This window comes from Euprymna scolopes, chromosome 14, assembly GCF_053919585.1.
Source record: "Euprymna scolopes isolate OS-2025 chromosome 14, ASM5391958v1, whole genome shotgun sequence".
NCBI lineage: Eukaryota > Metazoa > Mollusca > Cephalopoda > Sepiida > Sepiolidae > Euprymna > Euprymna scolopes.
This window is the reverse complement of record NC_136495.1, coordinates 66696001-66717895: the sequence shown is the minus strand read 5'-3', so window position 1 is coordinate 66717895 and position 21895 is coordinate 66696001. Positions and strand designations below refer to the sequence as shown.

At 30.3% G+C, this 21895-nt stretch overlaps 1 protein-coding gene and 1 long non-coding RNA gene across 2 annotated transcripts in view; one reads left to right on the top strand and one right to left on the bottom strand.

The window, feature by feature from the left end:
- Positions 1-21895, top strand: part of LOC145293052 (uncharacterized) — a 337851-nt gene that overhangs the window by 271880 nt on the left and 44076 nt on the right. The window contains exons 7-8 of the mRNA XM_080139372.1: positions 4006-4318; positions 19138-19354. Coding sequence (XP_079995498.1) covers positions 4006-4318; positions 19138-19354 — 530 coding nt within the window. The remainder of the gene's footprint in view (positions 1-4005; positions 4319-19137; positions 19355-21895) is intronic.
- The window catches only part of LOC145293053 (uncharacterized), a 66427-nt gene that overhangs the window by 7709 nt on the left and 36823 nt on the right, over positions 1-21895 (bottom strand). Inside the window, exon 2 of the long non-coding RNA XR_013869645.1 lies at positions 2486-2554. This is a non-coding gene — a long non-coding RNA (uncharacterized LOC145293053). The remainder of the gene's footprint in view (positions 1-2485; positions 2555-21895) is intronic.

Below are 21895 nucleotides of genomic sequence, written 5' to 3'. Positions count from 1 at the left end.
GCCAAGTTAGTAAAAAAATTTAGAATATAACTTACCTCTTCCCAATTAACCATTTAAGTATGTTATAGTATATCTTTCTTGTGGTCTCTTTGTCTTACCGAACTTCAGGACAAGAATCCATCTAGTCTGGTGGAGTATCATGCTTCGTGCGTTACTTGAACTAACATTAGTTGGAGAAGGTGCACCATTCCTCGTAAACGCCAGTATTGGTTAGTTAGTGCGAAGAGATTTTTTTTGATCATGAATAGTATGTGTTATTTTAGATTTTTAGTCAGGTTTTACTTCTAGGGAAAAGTATCGTCATGTCAGGTTGCCTTAACAAACCCCTGGACAGAGAGACACTCGAGTATAGTGTCTAGTAGGCATTCAAATTTATGTGTGTATATATATATATATGGGCTAGTGAGTGCATATATATATATATAGGCTTGTGTGTTTGTAACAGTACAATTTCATATATATTTGTGCATATATGTATATAATTAATATATATATATATATATATATATATACAGTGATTAAATATATATACATATTGAAATACACACACATGTATATGTGTGTATGTATATATGTGTGTGCATATATATATATATATATATATATATATATATATATATATATATATATATATATATATATATATAAGCACCAGGGAACAAATCCCTCATAATTTTAATTAAATCAGAGTCCTGACGAATGAGAAATCTTGAAAAATGTAAATATTAATTAAATTACCTCTGAGGCATTCTAGAAGATCAATAATTGACAAAATTAACTATGCATGAGTTATGAGTTTAAGAACGCACACCTTACTGAGCGCCCTGAAAATTAGTGCAATAAAATTCCCTTCTCTAAATGATATCACTGGAGGAATTTTATTGCTTTTTTAAATTTCTTCACTGATTTTCCACAGCAATATATTCTAAGAGACTCAAGTGTTGTTTTCATTGTTTGCTCTTTCTTAGTCAGCCTTTTTATTTTGAAAATAACCACGTGATTACACCATAATACCAATAAAGAACATTTGCAATATGAAATATGCCACGCAAATGAACAAATATTGAAAACTTGTAAATTGCTTGCCTTATAAAACCGCACATTTTAGAAATATTTCAGCCACCTGTCGATGAAACTAAACTTCACAAAAGATCTCGTTTGTTCTCTCTCTTTCTTTCTCTCTCTTCTCTCATGTATGGCATCACCGTTTTTATTACGTTACTACTGTGCATGGTTACACCCATGCTCGTAAATGTACTACGTTACAAAACAATGACGTCATCCACTGTGCACACTGAGAGAAAATAAACAGACTATATATATATATATATATATATATATATATATATATATATATATACTCGGGTTTTTTTATATTCAAAAGTAATGGACTAATGAATTCAACGAGGTTGTTAGATAGTGCTCAATAAAAAGAGCTGATAATACTTGTTTACTGTTATATAAACATGCTCACATCCCGCTGCTACAAATAGCCACTTGTTTCAATCAAACAACAGATATCATCAGGCAGCGACTTGACTATTCAAAAGTTCAATGAATAATAATAATAATAATAATAATAATAATAATAATAATAATAATAATAATAATAAGATTATTCATTGAACTTTTGAATAGTCAAGTCGCTGCCTGATGATATCTGTTGTTTGATTGAAACAAGTGGCTATTTGTAGCAGCGGGATGTGAGCATGTTTATATAACAATAAACAAGTATATATATATATATATATATATATATATATATATATATATATAGAGAGAGAGAGAGAGAGAGAGAGACTATGCAATGTTATTTCTTGCAGAGTCTTATAAATAAACGCTATTTTTGTACTAATTTTCATAAATTTCATATTTGGTTGAAAAAGTCGACAGTAGGTGGCTAAAATTTCCAAACAAGCAATGAGAAAAGAAAAATATATTAAACTATATGCAAGATAATTAAAAAGGCTGTTTCTAATTCACCCAATGTCACGTGGTTAGCTCTCTCTGCTTTTTTTCTCTCTGCCTGTTTTTTTTTTTTAAATCTTTTGTTAACCTTTTCTGATTAGTTTTTGCTTTTCATTATTTCTTTAAATTTTGTTTCTTTTTTATTATTGCTGTTTAGTTTTCAACATTTCTATTTTCAACGTTCTATTTTCAGTTTTATTTTTTTAAATGTATGTTTTGCCTCATTTTTTATTTTTACTTTTTCCCCCAAATATATTCCTGTTTCATTTCTATTTTTCACAATGTTTTCCCAATTGTTTAATGGCAAAAAGGCATAGTTCAAAAGAGATTACTCACTGTTATATATTTTTACCTTTAAAATATTGATGTCATGATTAAAATGTTTCTGGTGATTAAGTTTATAATTTCGTGAAATACATATACAAATATATCATATATATATATATATATATATATATATATATATATATATATATATATAAAGGAACGAGATGCTTACCAGGTTACATTTACTTACCGAAATGAAAATAGCGACACAATGCCGTTTCCTTTGTTTATGTTTTGATGAAAACACTCCATGATTGACCTAGTCATTAAAAACAAAATAAAAAATAGACTAAAAGAATTGGTGGAATTCAATTAGAAACATGTGTAAAATAATATGGAACAAAGACGTTCAGATTTTCATATAAAAATATGATCAAAATACCAATAATATTACTCGGAAAGAAATAAACAAAAACTCATAAAACCAAAAATAATCGTCGTGATTTAACAATATCAATTCTAAGAATCACGCTGCCATCCCCCCACACACACATTATGTATATGTATATATATATATATATATATATATATATATATATATATATAGAGAGAGAGAGAGAGAGAGAGAGAGACAGAGAGAGAGAGAGAGAGAGAGAGACACTTTCGAACCTGATGAGGCTATGTATTAGCGAAATATAGGACTTACAAAAAAAAGCAATAAACAATGATTTTATCATTGTGTTCGACACTTCAAAGTTTTCAAAAATTTCTCAATTAAATTTTACTTTTAAAAACTGTCTTCAAAAAGTGTGACCATCTTTTACTTTATATATATATATATATATATATATATATATATATATATATATATATATATATATATATGAGAGAGAGAGAGAGAGAGAGAGAGAGAATAACCGTAGAGTTACATTCCAAATATAAATTTTTTTATGCAAAACATCGCCTTCAGCATATTGATTACAATTTCAGTACATTATAATACGCTGGAGGAGCTGTTTTGCATGAAAAATAAATATTTGGATCTTGGAAAGTAACTATACGGTTATACTTTTATATACGCTCTATTATTATATTTAACATATATCGAGCTTCTAAACATAAAGAATTGGTATACACAAAGAATAAACTATAATTGAAAAAGCATATTTTATCAAAACATTATATATATATATATATATATATATATATATATATATATATACTCCTATAATTCTTTTTCTTTGTGCGTACTGATATTCATATTAAAAAAACCTTTTTATATTTATTTAAAAAGAAAATACAACTTTGTTATATACGAGTCGTGGAATTGCATTTATCCGTAAACGATCTAGCTAACTTGCATTCTCTTTCAAACATTCATTTTAATATATCCTGATAAACATTTTTTTTTATTTCTATCGACGTACACATGTGTGTGTATTCTATTTCCGGGAATCTCAGCCCGGTGCAGTTTGTAATACTATGTTGAACCATGTCTTTAAGCCATGTCTTTGAACCATGTCTTTGAGCCATGTCTTTCAGCCATGTCTTTCAGCCATGTTCGTTATATTATTTTTGAACCGTCATCTGTTTTACATTGTATTAATGTAAAATAAGAACGACAAGGAGAAGAAGACGAATTGAAGAAAAACTTTGTGCAACTGGTCGGGTGTCTTTACGCCAAAACGTGTCAATCTGTCATTTTATTTGTTTTTAACCTTTGTTGTCTTTGTCGGCTTTTTTTGTTTGTTTGTCATTTGTGTGTTCTAGGTTCGTCAGCGGACGCCGCTAAAGGCAAACCCATGTTCACGGGCAAACCGGCAATTCGCCAGGTTGGCGATAAACTTATTATAGAATGTAAGCTGACCGGCGATCCTAAGCCGGAGATTCTTTGGCAGCTGAACAACGCGACTGTCACCCAGAGCGAGAGGATCAAAATGTTTCACAAATCAGTCGGCACAAACCATACTATATCGTTAGAGATTAGTAAAATAGGACTTGCTGATGGCGGAATGTATAAAGCCATCGCTAAAAACGCCGCTGGGGAATCGACGGCCAACATCAACCTTAACTTTGAAGGTAAGTTTCGGAACAAATGCGAGGCAACACCCAGAGATTCGGTACTTCTTAAGAATAGGAGCAGAAATTATCGGTATAATTCGTAGACATTTGCGAGTTTCGCCGAACGTCTAGGAACTGTCGCTGGAAAATAAAAAGAACACTGAAATAGTAAAAACAAATTATTTATTTGATAAAAAAAATATTCTTACTAAACAAGCTGTGAATGAGATGATTTAAAAGTTGAGAGTTATTTGAAATTTTCTGCTGGGGAAAATGGGATTACGTTTAATTTGATGTATTGGTATTTTTCATGTTAGTAGAGAAGTTAGTGTTTAATGGAAAAGAAATTAGGTTATTCAATTTTTATAGAGGTTTGGATTAGTTTTAGATTGTAGGGGTAGGATTTGTTAGCTTTAGCGGTGGGAGTTAGTGATTACTGAAAATAATGGAGTAGAGTGATACAAGTTTTATAAGGGTTCGGATTAGTTTTAAACTTAAGGTACGTTCTATTAGTTTAAGAATTAGGATTAAAGTTGAGTTACGGTAAGGGTTTGTGTAATGGTTAGTGAAGAGTGGAAAAGAAGGTTAGCTTTGTTAGTGAAGGGTGAGAAGATTTCGTAAAATATAAGGTGACATAATGAAGTCAATTATAGTCTTACCAAACTTATTTCACAACAAAAAGTCCATCGAGAGTGGGAGTACTGAAGGTATATCGCCGAATTTCGTTTCAGTGTGGCTTATTTTGCGGCAAACTATCAAAGAAGTTCGTCAAAACTCAGAAATGCCTAGAAATTCTGTCGATATGTTTCTGTTTCTAATCTGAAGAAGTGCCAATGAATCCAAATGAATGAAAACAGAATAGGATTTCCCTGGAACTGACGATCTCCAACCTCTAATCCTATACCTATAATTGAATTAGAATTGATTTTCTAGACTATTTGACTCGAAAGATTTAATGGCTGACAAAAGAACTTAACTGACAGATTAAATAATTGTGAAATCATTGAGTACTTATCCACTTCACAACCCAATCTCCGGCAACTTCGCTACACGTTAGTAAATAATCGGAAGATGCTGAAATGAAGACTACTAAATGATTAATTTAAATCGCGGCGCCTCCTCTTCTTTTGTTAAGAATGACTTTCTAGTTGGAAAAAAACATGCTTAACAAGGGAAGATAAGGGGATTTCCATCTGGCATTAATTGAAATGAATGGCACTCGTCTCTGGGAGAGTCCATGTTTTGACAAGCTTCTGGGCTTGACCATTACTCCTGAACTGAAATGGAACATTTACATCAAATCTGTTGCCAAGGTCACTGGGAAAATGGTGGGATCCTACGCTCCAGTAGATATCTCACTGCTGATGCAATTCTCTTTCTATATGTGAGTCAAGTACGTCCAAGGATGGAGTGCTAATGGCACATCTGAGCAGGAGCTGCCAGAAGTAGATTATCCTATCTTGACGGGGTTCAAAATAGACTTTTTAACTTAATGGGGGATGACCTTTTCTTTTCCCTGCAACCTCTTTCCAACAGAAGAGACGTTGCGAGCCTGTTTTTGTTTTTTCGTTATTTCCATGGCAAATGCTCGTCTGAGCTCCAATCTCTGCCCCCCCCTCGTCAATCTTTCACGAAAACACCTGTCTGGCTGAAACCACTGTCAATAATTTCCTCCACTCTTTATCTGTGCCTAAATCAAAAAGTAGATTCCATGAAAAAGCTTCTTTTTTAGAAGTGCACGCATGTGGAACTCTCTTCCATTTGCCTGCTTCCCAGTTGACTACAATTTGATTGTCTTCAAATCCAACATAAAAAAATTCTTAATGAACCGCCTCCTTTCCATCAACGATTATTACAATATTATCCAAATACACTCTATAACTCTTATCCTCTAATATTATTATATTAGAATATTATCCAAATACACTCTATAACCCTTATCCTCGAGCGGCTTCCGGGCCTTCATAGAGGTGACTCCTATGTGAAAAAAAATCATTTTCGATTATTTTTCATATTTGACTTGATTAATTTTACATTTTTATTTAAACCTATTGTCTTTTGACAACCGATTGGCTAATCAGTTCAGCATCTTCCATATGATTACGTAACCCATCAGATGATTCTGAAGCGAAGTTGCCAGAGATTGGGCCGTAAACTAAATAAATATCAATACAACATTGTTAAAATTACATAAATTCTACATTTTAAAATATTTATCGACGACATTTCTTCGAACAAGATATGTTAAACTAGTGTTCTGAGTATGAAAACCACGAATAAAAATAAAATAATAGGCCTATTCTACAAACGGCTTCGTTCAATGCGCATTTTTAACGGTGAAAATGTTATTCCTAACGCAACAAAACTTGACAGACTGATCGAGTGACAAAAAGAACTCACAAAGAGATGCGAATATGCATCAAAACCATGTTTCAAAACTTATGAAGCGACGGCTATCAACAAGTGCCCCACATGTGTAGTAGTGGGTCACTCTAATTTAGTTACGCTTTTTATATATACATGACATGATTGACTATGTTTATTGATTAGTGACGATATTTTAAAATTCTATTAGATCAACTGATATATTTCTAAAATAGGCAACCTACCCCCTCGTGTGTTTCATGGTAAAACCTATAACCGCCCCGTTTGTTTTGTCTCATCCTAAACGAGTGAAGTGAAGTGAACATCCCGATAGATCTCCCCCGTCTTTGATCGTGTATTTCGTGATTAACCAGTGATAGATTTTCACCCGATTGTTTTTTATCTCCAACACCTCGCACAATCTGTTGGCTTCTATCTACCTATACGCGTTTGTATAATTCCAAAATTAAAGTGGATCAAGACACATGGTTGAAAAAAGCATAGCCAGCATACCTCGAAAAATTGATGCCATAAATAAAACGACTCATCAAACGATGCTGCTATCAATTAACCCTAACACAACCACTACCTCCACAGAGAAATTACAAACATACATGGCACAATGGCTCCATTATAATAACATATTTTCTAATTAATGTTTATCTTATAAAAGTTATTCGTGCAATGTGATTTCTTTTTTAATCCTGAAAATGACAAGTGCATTCCTTATCAGCTAACTGATAATAATTTGTGACCTAACCGTGTGATATCCTATGACAAATATATTAATACCCGGAGAAATCGATCTCTCGATACCAAATAAATCTTTCTACCCAGTCCCAACCAAGTCTCACCTTTGCATAAATGCATGTCGACTAAAGTTTCAAAAGTAATGAAATTAAATGTCAACAATAAAGTATTTTTTTCCAGAAAATTCGTGTCAAGTTCAACAAAAATTATATGCGTACAAAGAGATCTTATTTCTGCATTGAATATATATATATATATATATATATATATATATATATATATATATATACTAGTTTTATCATTTTTTTCTAGATGCTAATCAAATGAAACTTCAGTGTTTATGAGATATTGCTTAATAATAGGTGGCGCTGTATTATAGTATATTTTGTATTTATAAAAAATGATTTGCTACACATGAGCATACATGTTTCAACTACGGATTTATTAAAAGTCCATATTAAAATGGACTTTGAATAAAGTCACACCTAATGCAAATAGCTACTAAAATTTGTATAAATTAAAAAATATAATACATATATGTGTATATTAAAGTAAATTAAATATGTGTCGCAAGGAAATGGATATCTTCTGTAAATGTGACTTCACAACGAGGAATTGTTAGTGAATCAATGGTTGCGCAATCACAACCGCACTTCTGAGCCGACCTTGTTTTAATCCAATGGCATGAAGAAGTTGTCCATGTGTGTTGAATAATATTTCCGCTAATATTCTTCATCTCATGCTCATGTGAATTTTGTCAGTTTGTATCTTCGTGCATTGGATGCAAAAGTTTTTCCCTGCTAAAATTGAACTTCACCTTCGTGCACAGTATTCCGAAAAGTATTTGTTTTTGAAAATCATATTTTAATAGTTACGGATACGTTTGTCGCCATATCTAATAATGAGTGATTTGCCTAACAGATATCGGCGTTGCTTTTAATCTCGGTTATATCCAGTTAAACTCCTATTCTATCTATTATGGACATTTATGTACTAATAATGTTAAAAAAAAGTTAGGAACCAATAATTATCCTCTAGCTTGGAGTGAAAAACAACTTGTGTTAACTTGATCGTATACATTGATTTATTTTCCCCAATAATTGTGGCTCGAAATTAAATAATTCCATAAAGGATTTATTTACTGTTGAACAGAAAAATAAAACTAAACTTTCATTGAACACTAATTTTGTCTAATAAATTGGATTTGCAAATGGGGGTATTGTAAAATGGTTCAACAGGTAATGCCAAGATGGAATGCTGAGAAACCGTTATATAGAAAAACAGGAATAAAAAACAGTGGATAACTCGACGCAATTAGCAGAAGTGCAAAAAAACAAGAAATCATTCAAATCGTAATATCATTGCTAATATAATTGCTTCATTAGATTTGGCTGGTGTTCGTTATGACGACCTCTCCGTAACTAAAAATGTGCGATTTTCGAAAATAAATGCTTTTCGTGGCAACTGAACCGTGAAAGATAGTATTGTGTTTGTAAACTTCTACATTTACTAAAAACAAGATTTTACTTATAGTAATTTTTGCAAATATTTCTTTGCAGGAATTATTCAAAATATTTTTGAAGTAAAAACTTTGTATGTATGTTTTTTTTTTTTTAATATATGTAAACATACGATTTTACTTACCAAAGCTTCATTCGGTTGTAAATCACAATTATTATTGTTGGAAATGACTTCAAAAGTGAAGAGTTTATATCCATAATTCAATAAATATGTTTAGTGATTGTATATGTGGAAGTCATCGGATATAATTTACTAGCGTTTAACAATTTTTTTTTAATATCTTATTAACAAATTTATCCATAAGTATAAAGCCATGCAAATAGATTTTATAAGTGCTTCCAACAGGCATGTGCTACTTTTTGTATGGTGAGTTATTACTCACCAGGAGTAGTCACGCAGGTCATCATTAAAGGTTTCTCTTGGAGAACGACTTGTGGCATTCTCTGGAGTCTGAGTAACAACAAGTCCCCTCATATTCCCAGTATTTTTCACCTCTTTCGATAACCATTGCTGATGAATTTTCGTTATTGTAACAGCCACTTGCCATTGATATCTCGTTGCCGGTGACCATTGGTCTTCACTGGAATTTGGGTAGCAAAAAGCCTCCCCAAGGTCCCCGTCCTCTTTGCACTTATCCAGCGGAGGTCTGGCTAGTGCTTTATCTTCTCGGTCTTTCCATCCGCAGTGAGCCTCTTAACTTATTTGGTGTAGCCTCAGTTTTGGGTGATACACACAGCGTATTTTTTTTCAATGGGAGAAGCTAGGAGCGCTGGGTGGGGTGAGGGTTAACTTACAACTATTCAGTTTCGTTTCCATGGTTCCATGTGATGCTCCTTTGTGTTTTACATCTGTAGCATTTTCTGTATGTCTAGTTTGTCTGTAATTAATGTGTGTTAGTTTCCGCATTCAAGGGTTTTCCTAAATTTTCAGCCGTTTTCATTACTGTTATTCGTTGTTTCTTATCAGTTATCTCTCTGATTCCGACCTCCCCATTCTCTTTTCAAAGTTTTCAGGATTGCTCCTTGCGCTACTAATATTAGTGGTGTTATCTTGATGCCTTGTTTCTTCCAGGGGGTCGGTCTCTTTTATTTTCTCGGCTAGAATTTTATTTGATATTTTGCTTCACTTTTCAAACTTTGAGCAGTGGTAGCAAGACAGAAGCACCTTCTTTTGAACAACAAATTATGGACTGGGTTTAAATCATCTGAGCCTTTTAAAAGTTATGGACTGGGTTTAAATCATCTGAGCCTTTTAAAAGTTATGGACTGGGTTTAAATCATCTGAGCCTTTTAAAAGTTATGGACTGGGTTTAAATCATCTGAGCCTTTTAAAAGTTATGGAGTGGGTTTAAATCATCTGAGCCTTTTAAAAATGTTCTTGCTATAAATCATGGAGATAAGAGGCAGGACCTTTTTCATAAAAGGTATGATGGTCAATCCTGGTTGATCTCTGTCATGGCTGCAGTGCTACTTTCAGAAATAGGAAGGTTTATGCCATTATTTGCTTCTTCAGGCCTGGTGTATAAAAGAGTTAAGAGTCCTTTTTTATTTCAGGTACATGCTTACCAGTGTTTTGCTTTGTTTTTGATTCGTATTTTTATATGCGGTTTTCATTGTCTACGGCTTTTTTTAATTAAAAGCTTGACTCTATTAATAGATGGGGTGCGCCATCTGCAACTCTGCGGACGTGCTAGATGGCTTGAGGAGGCAGCACACCATTTTCTTTAAATATTTGGTCAAGGTTTACTTCTAATGAGAAGTGTACTCATGTCAGAGTATCTAGCATGCCCCTATATAGATACCGAAAACACTCCAGGGTTGTATCTAGTAAGCATTAAAATTATCTCCCTCGTTCGTTGACGGATGTATACTCAAGCCATTTGTTCATATATGATGATGGTTATATCCTATTTGAATATGATCGTGTTGATATCTTATCAATGATATATTATAACTACCATTGCTAAATTATCTAACGATTGAATTATGCATTTGACCTCGTCAATGTTGAAGTCAGTCCTTTCATATATAATCTAAGAAGCTTTGGCAAAGGAAGTCACCTATATATATATATATATATATATATATATATATATATATATATATATATATATATATATATAGTTGTTCTAATAGATATAAGGAATACCATTGTAAGTTTTGCATTTTCAAATGCGTTGCTGAAACTCTAAATATGCGATTAACAATTTTGGCATTAGTAAATTTATTATTTGATTTTTACAGTGTCATCCTGTTCAACGCTTGCCGCTGTGTGAGCTTGGGTCATTCAGCATTGCTAACGTTTACACTGAATGTTAGATGTATGTAGAAGTCTTCAGTATTGAAGTTAGCAATGATCCTATATGTCCATACACTGTCGAGCGTTTTTAGTCATAAGATATTTTTTTTATCTGGTTTGTTGACAATTTCATGAACAAATGAATGTCAGCCACAATCAGAATTTGTAAATTTCCTTTTGTTCAAAATAGGGCATTGCAATCCACGGAGAATTATTAATATTATTGCAATTATTTTAAACTGTCATTATTATTACGGACTGTTTATATAAGGAGAGAAATAATTTCAATATTATTGATGATTTTACTTCATAATATGTGGTTTTGCAATAGTAGAAGACAATGGAAACTATTTACATAATTATGTGTTTTCTTGTTAATTATTAAATTCAGGTTCGTTTATCCTATAAACTGTGGTAGTGATCATAATATGTCTATATGAAATTTACTTGACTACAGTCACGCAGACAAAATCGTTTCTAAGTTAGTACTATGACTTTTGATGATGAAGATTTAAAATGAGGAGTTTAAATATTTAAACTGCCTTGGAATGATAATTAATGACGCAATTTATTTAAATGACACGTATTAATTACGTCATTTATTAAAATGATAGGCATTACTGACACCATTTATTTAAATGAATTCATGACGTCATTTATTAAAATGATAGGCATTGATGACGTCATTTACGCAAGCATAATTTGTTTAAATAACGCTCATCTGTAACGCGATTTATGAAAATAGTCCGTATGACGCGAATGACTGTCATTTATATTTAAATAATTATTAATGAAATCATTTATTTAAATAAATGCACAATAATGACATCGTTTGTTTTAATGACGTATATTTATGACAATTTATTTAAATAACGCGCAATGAAACATCATTTTTTAAATAATGCTAATTAACAATGTGCTTTAAATCTTTACAAATGCACTAACATAGAAACGATTCACAGGAGAATGATCCTCATCATTATGACTGGTTTACTTAACAATATAGAGAACATTATTATCACTACAAAATAAATCTAACACGTTACGTATGCATATACTTGTGTGTACGCATATGTGTTTTTAAGTGTCTTTTAATGTGAATATTTATTATTCTCCTGAACACTTTCTTGTTTTTAACATTAGTAATAATGATAACATGTTAGTGAGTCTATGTATTATCATTATAATTAATGTTGGTATTTTCGGGATTGTAATGTGTAACATCAGCTAACAATATTTCCGTTTTTGCAGGTAAAACAGGTAAAAGTTGATTCCAATTGTTTGGTAATCCAACACGTTAGAGAAGTTACTTTAATATAAGAACATTGATATCACCTGACATTCTTAACTAACCATAAAAAGTTGTGTGTTCTTGTATTTATTAACCAAACTCACACACACACACACACACAAAATACTTATATATACACACACATACATATATTTGTATATACATATATATATACATAGATATATATGTATATACATATATATATACATAGATATATATGTATATACATATATACATATATATATATATGTATATACATATATATGTATATACATATATATACATACATATATATGTATGTACATACATATATATGTATATACATACATATATATGTATATGCATACTTATATATCTATATACATGCATATATATGTATATACATACATATATATACACATATATATACATATATATGTATATACATATATATACGTATATATATACATATATATGTATATACATATATATGTATATACATATATATATACATATATATACTTATATATGTATATATATACATGTATATGTATATACATGTATATGTATATGCATATGTATACATACATATATATGTATATACATATATATATGCATACATATATAAAATTTATGGTAATTGTTAAATTGACGATCAAATATATTATTTCTGTATTTTTTTTATTTTCATGGAATGTTATTTTGTCACTATATATAATTGATTTTATATAAGTGTTAATATGATTGGATTGTTAAATGTTAATGCCAATTAAATTTGAATATGATTTAATGAATAATTGTTAAAATGATTAATGTGCTATTACTATTTAAATAAAATATGATTTAAGTGTTAATAAAATGTAATTGTTGGTAAAATTTATGTATTCATAAGATGCCACTGTAAATATTATTTACATGTTTATATGCTTTCATTGTGAATGCGATTTAAATGTAAATATCAATAAAAAGTTTATTTTATTTATGCATTTCCATTCTCATATATAAAAATAAATGTTTTTACAACGTCTCTAATTTGGTAGCATCAACTGATAATTTGTTGTAGGTCGTACATCCAATTCGACTGTTGAATTCTTACGAATAAATACACTTAAATCTACTTTTCCATCTTAAGATGAAATTAATAACGTAGTGAAGCAACAATATCATATAAAAATAATTGTAATATAATTTCGGATAATTTAAAATGATCTTAATAAAGTAATAAGTAAATTGTATCATGAACAAATATGAATTCATAATAATTCTCTTTAAACTTTTCTTTTTTTTTCTCCCTTTTCCTCTTGGTAATCAGGCAAAAAGAGGTAAGTATTTACTTTTTTATATTTAATTCATTAAACTCATGAAAGATGAACTTTATTCATCATTCCATGTATCCGTATTTAGTATGGATGAATGAAATATGTTGACACAAATATAAAGAATAATAGACCTGCAAATTACATATACATCGTAATAGGAAGGAGAAATCAGTACAGACTCATATGACAGCATTTTAAATAAACCTCGTTAATCATGAACAATCCAAGACCTTTGTCATCAGTTTCACGTAAGCTGTGTAATATCAAACTGATTTGAGTGGTAATGATTGTGGAAACGGGTTTAATGTCAGTTTTATCAACTGTGTGTGTATTTGACTATGATTCAAACGGTGTTTTGTTTGCAAGGAAATTGCGTAATTGTAATATTTATATCAGGGAATGCAAATAATCGATAGACACATTCATTCTACGTTTATTTTTAAAAAAATAATAAGCAATGACAGCACTAGAGCATGTGTTACAGTCACCACACACACATACACACACACACACACACACACACATATATATATATATATATATATATTATTTTAAAAATATAATTATCCACTGACACGTGTTTCATCGTCTACGACTCATCAGAGTGGCTGAATCTAGCGAGATTCGAAATAAGTATATATTTAGTAAGAATGGTAATTAATAAAAACTGGAGAAAATGCTCAATACTGTTGTAGAGCAAATCTGCGTTTTATTTTTTATTACCGTATCTTTCTGTTAAGTTACATTATTGTTTCAGCTACCCGGCCGTTTTTTTTTGCCATCTGTAGCTTCCTCAGACTTTTACAGAAATGTTCGTTATGATGGGATAAAGGAGTGAATGATGTTAGTGGAGGGGTGCGAGAAGAGCGGAAAAAGAGGAAGGGAACAAGGGGGAAAGATGGGAGGGGGGTGCTTGGTATGTCGGTAATGTTTTAGTTTTGGAGTTTAAGGATCTTGTGGGGGAGGGTACATATATATAAACATGTACGTATGAGTTTGGTGTGTATATATTATTATATATAATAGGATAAGAATGCAAATTGAAATTTTACAGAAGAAAACAAGGAAATAAATTACTGCAAAACGTACAAAATTAAAACCCACCATTTAAATAAATGATGTCATTTGCCCACCACAGATACATTCAATAGAAAACTTCGAATTGGACATGTTGAAAGGGTTAAGACTTAAGAAAACGCTAAATATTTGAACCCCAAAATAAAAAGCATAAATAAGGCATTCAACAGATAATTGACAATTCTAACATAATAGTTGCACATATATGAACATATATAGTATGCGCTTGGAAACATATAACACACTTATTTGGGTGAACTAAATGAAAATTATATAAACACAGCAGAAGAAATCTTTATAACATAAACTTATTAGCATTAAGAATATGTGAGAAAATGAACATTCAAGATAAAATAAAAATATGTACACCACATAACCCACGGTTTTTGCTGAAAGATCACAAACCTGACTTCAGCAATAAGCCTTGTATTAGATTAATTGCGCCGTGTGTTTCTGATTTAGGTAATACTAGTAAAAATTATTGGACAGAATTATACCCACTTTAAAATCTAAAATCCAGAATAACCTTCGGATTTCTTCTGGGAAGGTGATAAATTAGTTCCAGAAAATTCTTAAATACCAAAACAGTTATGTTTGATATCCACTCATATTACCCTTCTGTAACTTCTGAACTATTTGAGAAAGCACTAAAATTAGTGGAAAAGAGAACTGATTAGAAAAAGAGTTTATAAAACTAACGAGGAAAACCTTAGATATGATAATAAACTATGGACAAGAAAAACACTTAGATGTTACGATGGGATCTCCGCGCTCTGCGTAGATAACTAACTTGGTAGGTCTGTACATACTAAAGGAGATGTATAAAAAATACTGTGTTTAAATAATAGGATTTATAGAAGTTATGCATTATTTTGAGCTAATTCAAGCAATCACATTATAGAAAAAAAAAAATAGAAAATTAAGCAATGTTTTAATAAACTAAAGTTAGAAATAGCACTATATTGTAAAATAGTGAAATTTTTAGATGTAACTCTGAATCTCAACGACAACAACTATGAACCGTTTCACAAACTGAACCAAATACTATTCGATATAGATTATAAATCTAATCATCCTAAATATATTAAAAAAAACTATCATCCCGAGAACATCAAAAAGAATATCCAAGTTATCACAAAATGGGAATATATTCGATAAGAATAAGGTTTATTATAATAAAGTTTTAATTAGATAAGGATATAAAGGAAAAAAATCAAATACATTTAATATGTGGATAATAAAAAAGCAGAACAAACTACACAATATCATATAATATGGCAATGAAACACGGAGAAATGTAAAGTATACAAATAGGTGTAAAATAATAAGAAGAATAAAAAGAATGAAGAAGAATACAATAGTAATAATGACATTAAGAATAAGAGAAATAGATGTGAAAACAAGTATGGTTTAATCCTCCTTTCAGTGAACATATACAAAATAATCTCCCTAAAGAGTTTGAGAAGATAACTGATAAGAACTTTCCCCTAGAAAATAGTTAAATAGAAAAATTAATAAGAACACAGTTAAACTTTCATTCTCAACCGTTGCCAATCTAGTTAATGCTATAATAGGATTGAATCAGGTGAACTAAATTTCGCGAGGAAGTGTAACTGTAGAAAACATAACGAATATCAATTGATTAATTTCTGAAATTGCATATACATGTGAAGTTAGGGAGATAATAGTAAAAACATATACCTAGGAGGAACTGAATGTTTTTAAGGACAGATACCGAAAACATGTTGCATCATTTAAAATTGAAACAGAGAATGAACCAAATCGGGATGAGGATAGGTATAGAAATAAGGATAGAACAAAAATAATTATTAAAAATAAGAAAAGAGATACGGGGATTTAGATACGGAAGAAATAGAAAAGAATTTGAACTAAAATGGTCAATATTAGATAAAGCTAAAAAGTATTAACCGAGTAAATCAAAAAGATGTATGAGTGAATTCTAAAGAGGAAAATTTAAACAAAAAATTAGATGTTATACACAGCTGTCTTCATTAAAATAAATTCTGTTATTACGCCTTAAATCCGATTAAAATAAATTTAAAAATGAAGGTGAGAGTGAAATATAAGTGCGGAAAGAGAATATTAAATTTAATACTAAGATTTTAAAATAATGCAATAAATGCATAACTTAGTAGCTCACGAACTTTACATAGAGAAACTAAAATAATTATTACCTAAATCGGAGACATAGAAGTATTTTTTGTTTTAATAATTGTTATGAATAATAAAATTACACCCGAGTAATTTCAACAGCACAATAATGGAACAAGTCTAACATTAAATAACTGCAGGATATTGAGACGAGCAGGCTAAGATGGAGTAAAATAAAAAAAATAAAAAGTTAAAAATATATAAAAAAAACTAAACAAGGTTGGCATTAGGAAGTTAATGTTAGAATTATAAGTGTGAAATTAAAAGGGGGTGACTAATAAATACTAATGTCCAAATATTAAAATATTCGAGAAATTGGTGAATTGATAAAATTGAATACACAGAGTTATCTCCCTTAGAATGTAAAGATATAGCGAATGGTAATGAACAAGAGGATAAAAGAATCAAAACAAATTACTTAAGTAATGATAAGAATTAAAAAGTTAAATTTAAATCATTGACATAATATTGAATAAAGATAAATTTTTATTAATACTATTAAAATTAACTTTTTAATTGCAGTTCCTTCTTAAGAAATAAAATGCTAAGCAAAAATTAATTACGAGAAGGTAAAATGTAAACAAAGTTAGTCCGAAACCATCGTAGATTGAGGAGGAAATAGTTAGAACATATAAATAGAAACTAGTATTTTGTTTAGTATTTAGGAAATAAATTAATTAAATAAGTAATTTGTGGAAGAAACGCAATTACTAAAATAAAAAAACATATATATATACATATATATAATTATATATATATATATATATATATATAATATGAAATTAGTTAATTGGTTGCAATATCATTTAAAAAGTAGAAACACGAAAGAGGGGCAATTACTAAATTCCAAGGCTATCAGAAAATTAAAAGTCAAACAAACAAAAAGAAAGTATGAGAGTGAGGTAGAGATAGATTCAACTTCTTGCTCTCTTAAAGTAGAGATTATGAAAATATTCACATATGTATAAATAGTGCATTTTGGTGCCTGAAGAGGAGCTGTTTTGGAATATTTTTGAATGATATGATATTTAAAATTGTCCAAATGGATACGAAACAATTGTTACGCATATGAAAATACACGATATGATGTTCTCATTTTATATTTTGTTGCCTTGATTTTTGCGAAAAGATTATATATATTATATATACATATGCTTGCATATATGTATGTGTATCCATGCGTGCGTATATTTTTCCATAAATGTCTTATTCGTTGTACTTATAGAAAATATAGATAGTTATAGATATATTGTTTACCATCATTGTAATATAACATAAAGGTTTACTGCATGTACGTACTAATTCAAAATATGTATAAAAACTTTAATTGAATAACATCTAAACGAAAGTCACCCAAGATTGACAACACACACACGCATATATATATATATATATATATATATATATATATATATATATAATTGTAAATTACGTGTGCTTTTCCTTTAGAATTTATTAAATTAAAGTACTTAAAAATATTTAGAATTAATACTTACATCCAGAAAACCATTTCATATTATTTAATGTTGGAGAAAATTTAATTTTTACTTGTAATATTATGGCTAATTCATAAATCCAAGTCATAAGGTAAAGAATTGATTTATTTTCAACAAATATTTTATAATAAATTCCTTTTGTGTGATTTGTTCATACTTGATTTATTGCATTTATTTAAATAATGTCATTTGTAATCTGATATATTTATCATCACTCATTCTCGTAGCCAGTAACACTAAGACTTATTGAATTACTTGGATAACAATGCTTACTCTGTATAACGTGAATATACCACTTTTACAACAAGTTCGGTTGAAATCTAAACCGAGGACAGATTTATTCATCATGTAATTCCACATTTACTATTTGATACATATTTGTTGTGATTGGCTAATTATCGATTTAGAGAAATATTATAATAAAATAAAGGAAGTTAAATTCTTAAGGCTAATTTTATCATACCTTTTACTGTGCCTATCCGTACTTCAAATAATAAGGAATATATGATTTGTTAAGATACAGTCATTTTGATTTTTCGTATAATAATGGCGACTCTTTTGTATCTTACTGTAGCGAGAGCGGAAAGGCGCCACATTTTAGTCAAAAGCCCGTGATCAAACAGCCGCAGAAAAACCAACTGACGATGACCTGCAACCTGGAATCGGCCTCGGCGCCTAATATCAAATGGTTCAAAGAGGCAACAGAAATTAAACAAGGCGGTCGATTCACTTTAACAATGACAAAAGATGCAAAAGGGCCAAATTTGTACATACTTGTTCTTACAATTCAGGTGAGTATCGACATTTTCTATAGATCATTATTCCCATGTTCCTTTCAATGCTCATTTGATGCATTCACATTTTAATTGTACATAAATAAAGCGAAAAAAAGTTAATCAATATACAGTTCATGATTCCTGGATATAGTGCTATTCTATAAGTATTCGATGCTGTCTTTTTATACCGTGCATTTTCATTTATTTTATACATCGATAACCATGCAAATATGTTCAGTAAAACCGGAGAGACAAATTTTATTTTATAATTTTAAATGTTTACTAACTTGTTGACTTAATGCCTAACAGCTATCTACCTTATAAACCACGTGACAAGAATATTAGAAATATCGCAATACAAAGAAGAATGACAAGTACAATTTATGAAAGTATTACTACAGAAAAACAAAACCTTATGAATAAACTTCCTCAACATAGTTCGTAAGAACTAATAATAGGAAACATGCATGGGCGCATATTTTAGATTATATATGCATATCTATATAACTATAAAGTTGAGGTTTTGCTCCCTCTGACATTTATATTAAAAGCCTACTTTTTTTTACTTAAAAAATATAAAAACGAACTTTCTAATATACTCAGCCATGGACATGTAAGCGACTAATTTCCACATTCCTTTGAAAAACGCGCGTTAATTAATTACTTATTCATATGCAATTCTCTATCTATATAAAAACAGTACGTCCAAAGATTGAGTACTGCTGCCATATCTGGGCAGGAGCTGCTAAAAACAGCCTATCCTGCCTTGACAGAGTACAAAAAACTTCGTAGCCTAGTGGGGGATGTCCTTTTCTCTTCCCTGCAACCTCTCTCCCACAGAAGAGACGTTGCGAGCTTGTCGTTGTTTTATCGTTATTTTCATGGGAAGTGCTCGTCCGAGCTCTAATCTCTACTCCCCCCTTCGCCAATCTTTCACAAAAAACACCTGTCTAGCTGAAACCACTGTCCGTAATTTTCCTCACTCTTTATCTGTGCCTAAATCAAAACGTAGATTCCATGAACAAATCTTCTTTATTAGAAGTGCATGCCTGTGGAACTCTCTTCCGTTTGCCTGTTTCCCATCTGACTACAACTTGGATGTCTTCAAGTCCAACATAAACAAGTCCCTGATGAACCACCCCCTTAAGTAAGACACTTTATCAGATCTCTGTTACTAGTGATTATTGCGATACTATCCCATTGATTACTGTACACGCAATAACCCTTATCCCCAAGTGGCCTCCGGGCCTTGATAAGTGGTGACTTCCTTGTAAATTTTTTTTTATTGTTTCCTATTAGATAATTAGTTTCATTTTACTATTACGCTGAATTCTATTGATGCATGGTTTTTATATTCTTCATAATAGCGTAGAATTTAAGATGAAAACGTTCTAGCACACCAATACACACACACACACACACACACACACACACACACACACACATATATATATATATATATATATATATATATATATATATGTGTGTGTGTGTGTGTGTGTGTGATCTTGTTGTGTGTATGCGAAAAGTCTCTACCAAACGTCCCTCTGAATATTTTTTCTACCGATTTGAAATTTGATTTATAGGGTATTTGAACCTGTGGCATACTTTCGATTTGGTAGAATTACTGATAAGGGGTCAAAATTAAGAATAAAACTTAAGCCTGGCGTAAGTCGACCATACCTAATTTTTTATGCGCATGCGCTGATTAAAAAAAATTATAGGTTAAACAACGTTAATGTTTGCAGTTTTTGTACATGTATGGATGTAGGTTATATGCTGACGGATAAGACTGAACTTTTAGTCATTTTCTTCTAGTGAAATAATATTTTTAAATTTAAATATGTATATATATTTTATACTAAAAAATACACGTCGTAGGAGTGGATGAAATTGATTCCACGAACATAACTGTTTTTATCAATGTTATTTCCTGCTACGAAGTTACAAAACAGGATATTATGATACTAAACCTTATGTCTATAACATACATTAAGTTTGAGTAAAATCCATTCCTATGAATGAAATTGAAATTCAGGAAATATTGCTTCACTCGTATCTTATGACTATAGATCAAATTAAATGCAAAACTGAAAGTCGTGTTCCAAACTAAACCTATAAACACGCCAAACTATATAGAGAAATGTATACAGTTAGCATACTGATTAACCAGGTTGTCCTTTGCCTCTAAATCTTATTTAATGGTATGAAACATCCTAAAATATAAATCAAATTAAACATTTTTAATTTATATTTCAAAATCAAAACAAAGTTCATTCGCGGTTAGTAGGGCAACTCCCAAATCATTCTCCCACATTTAATCAAAAATTTCCTTTTTATTGTCCATAAATGTAAACATTTGCTTACAAAGATTCGTTCATTGGAATTTGTTAATCATATTTGACCCAAAATCTGGTTCTTTAAATTTAATCATAAAATGTTGTTGTTGATTTTATGATTATGTCATGATGAATTATATAAAATTCTAAGCTGTTTTCTCTTTATATTGGTTTTTTATATTTTGGTAACCGATGTTCTATTTATTAACCGCTGTTC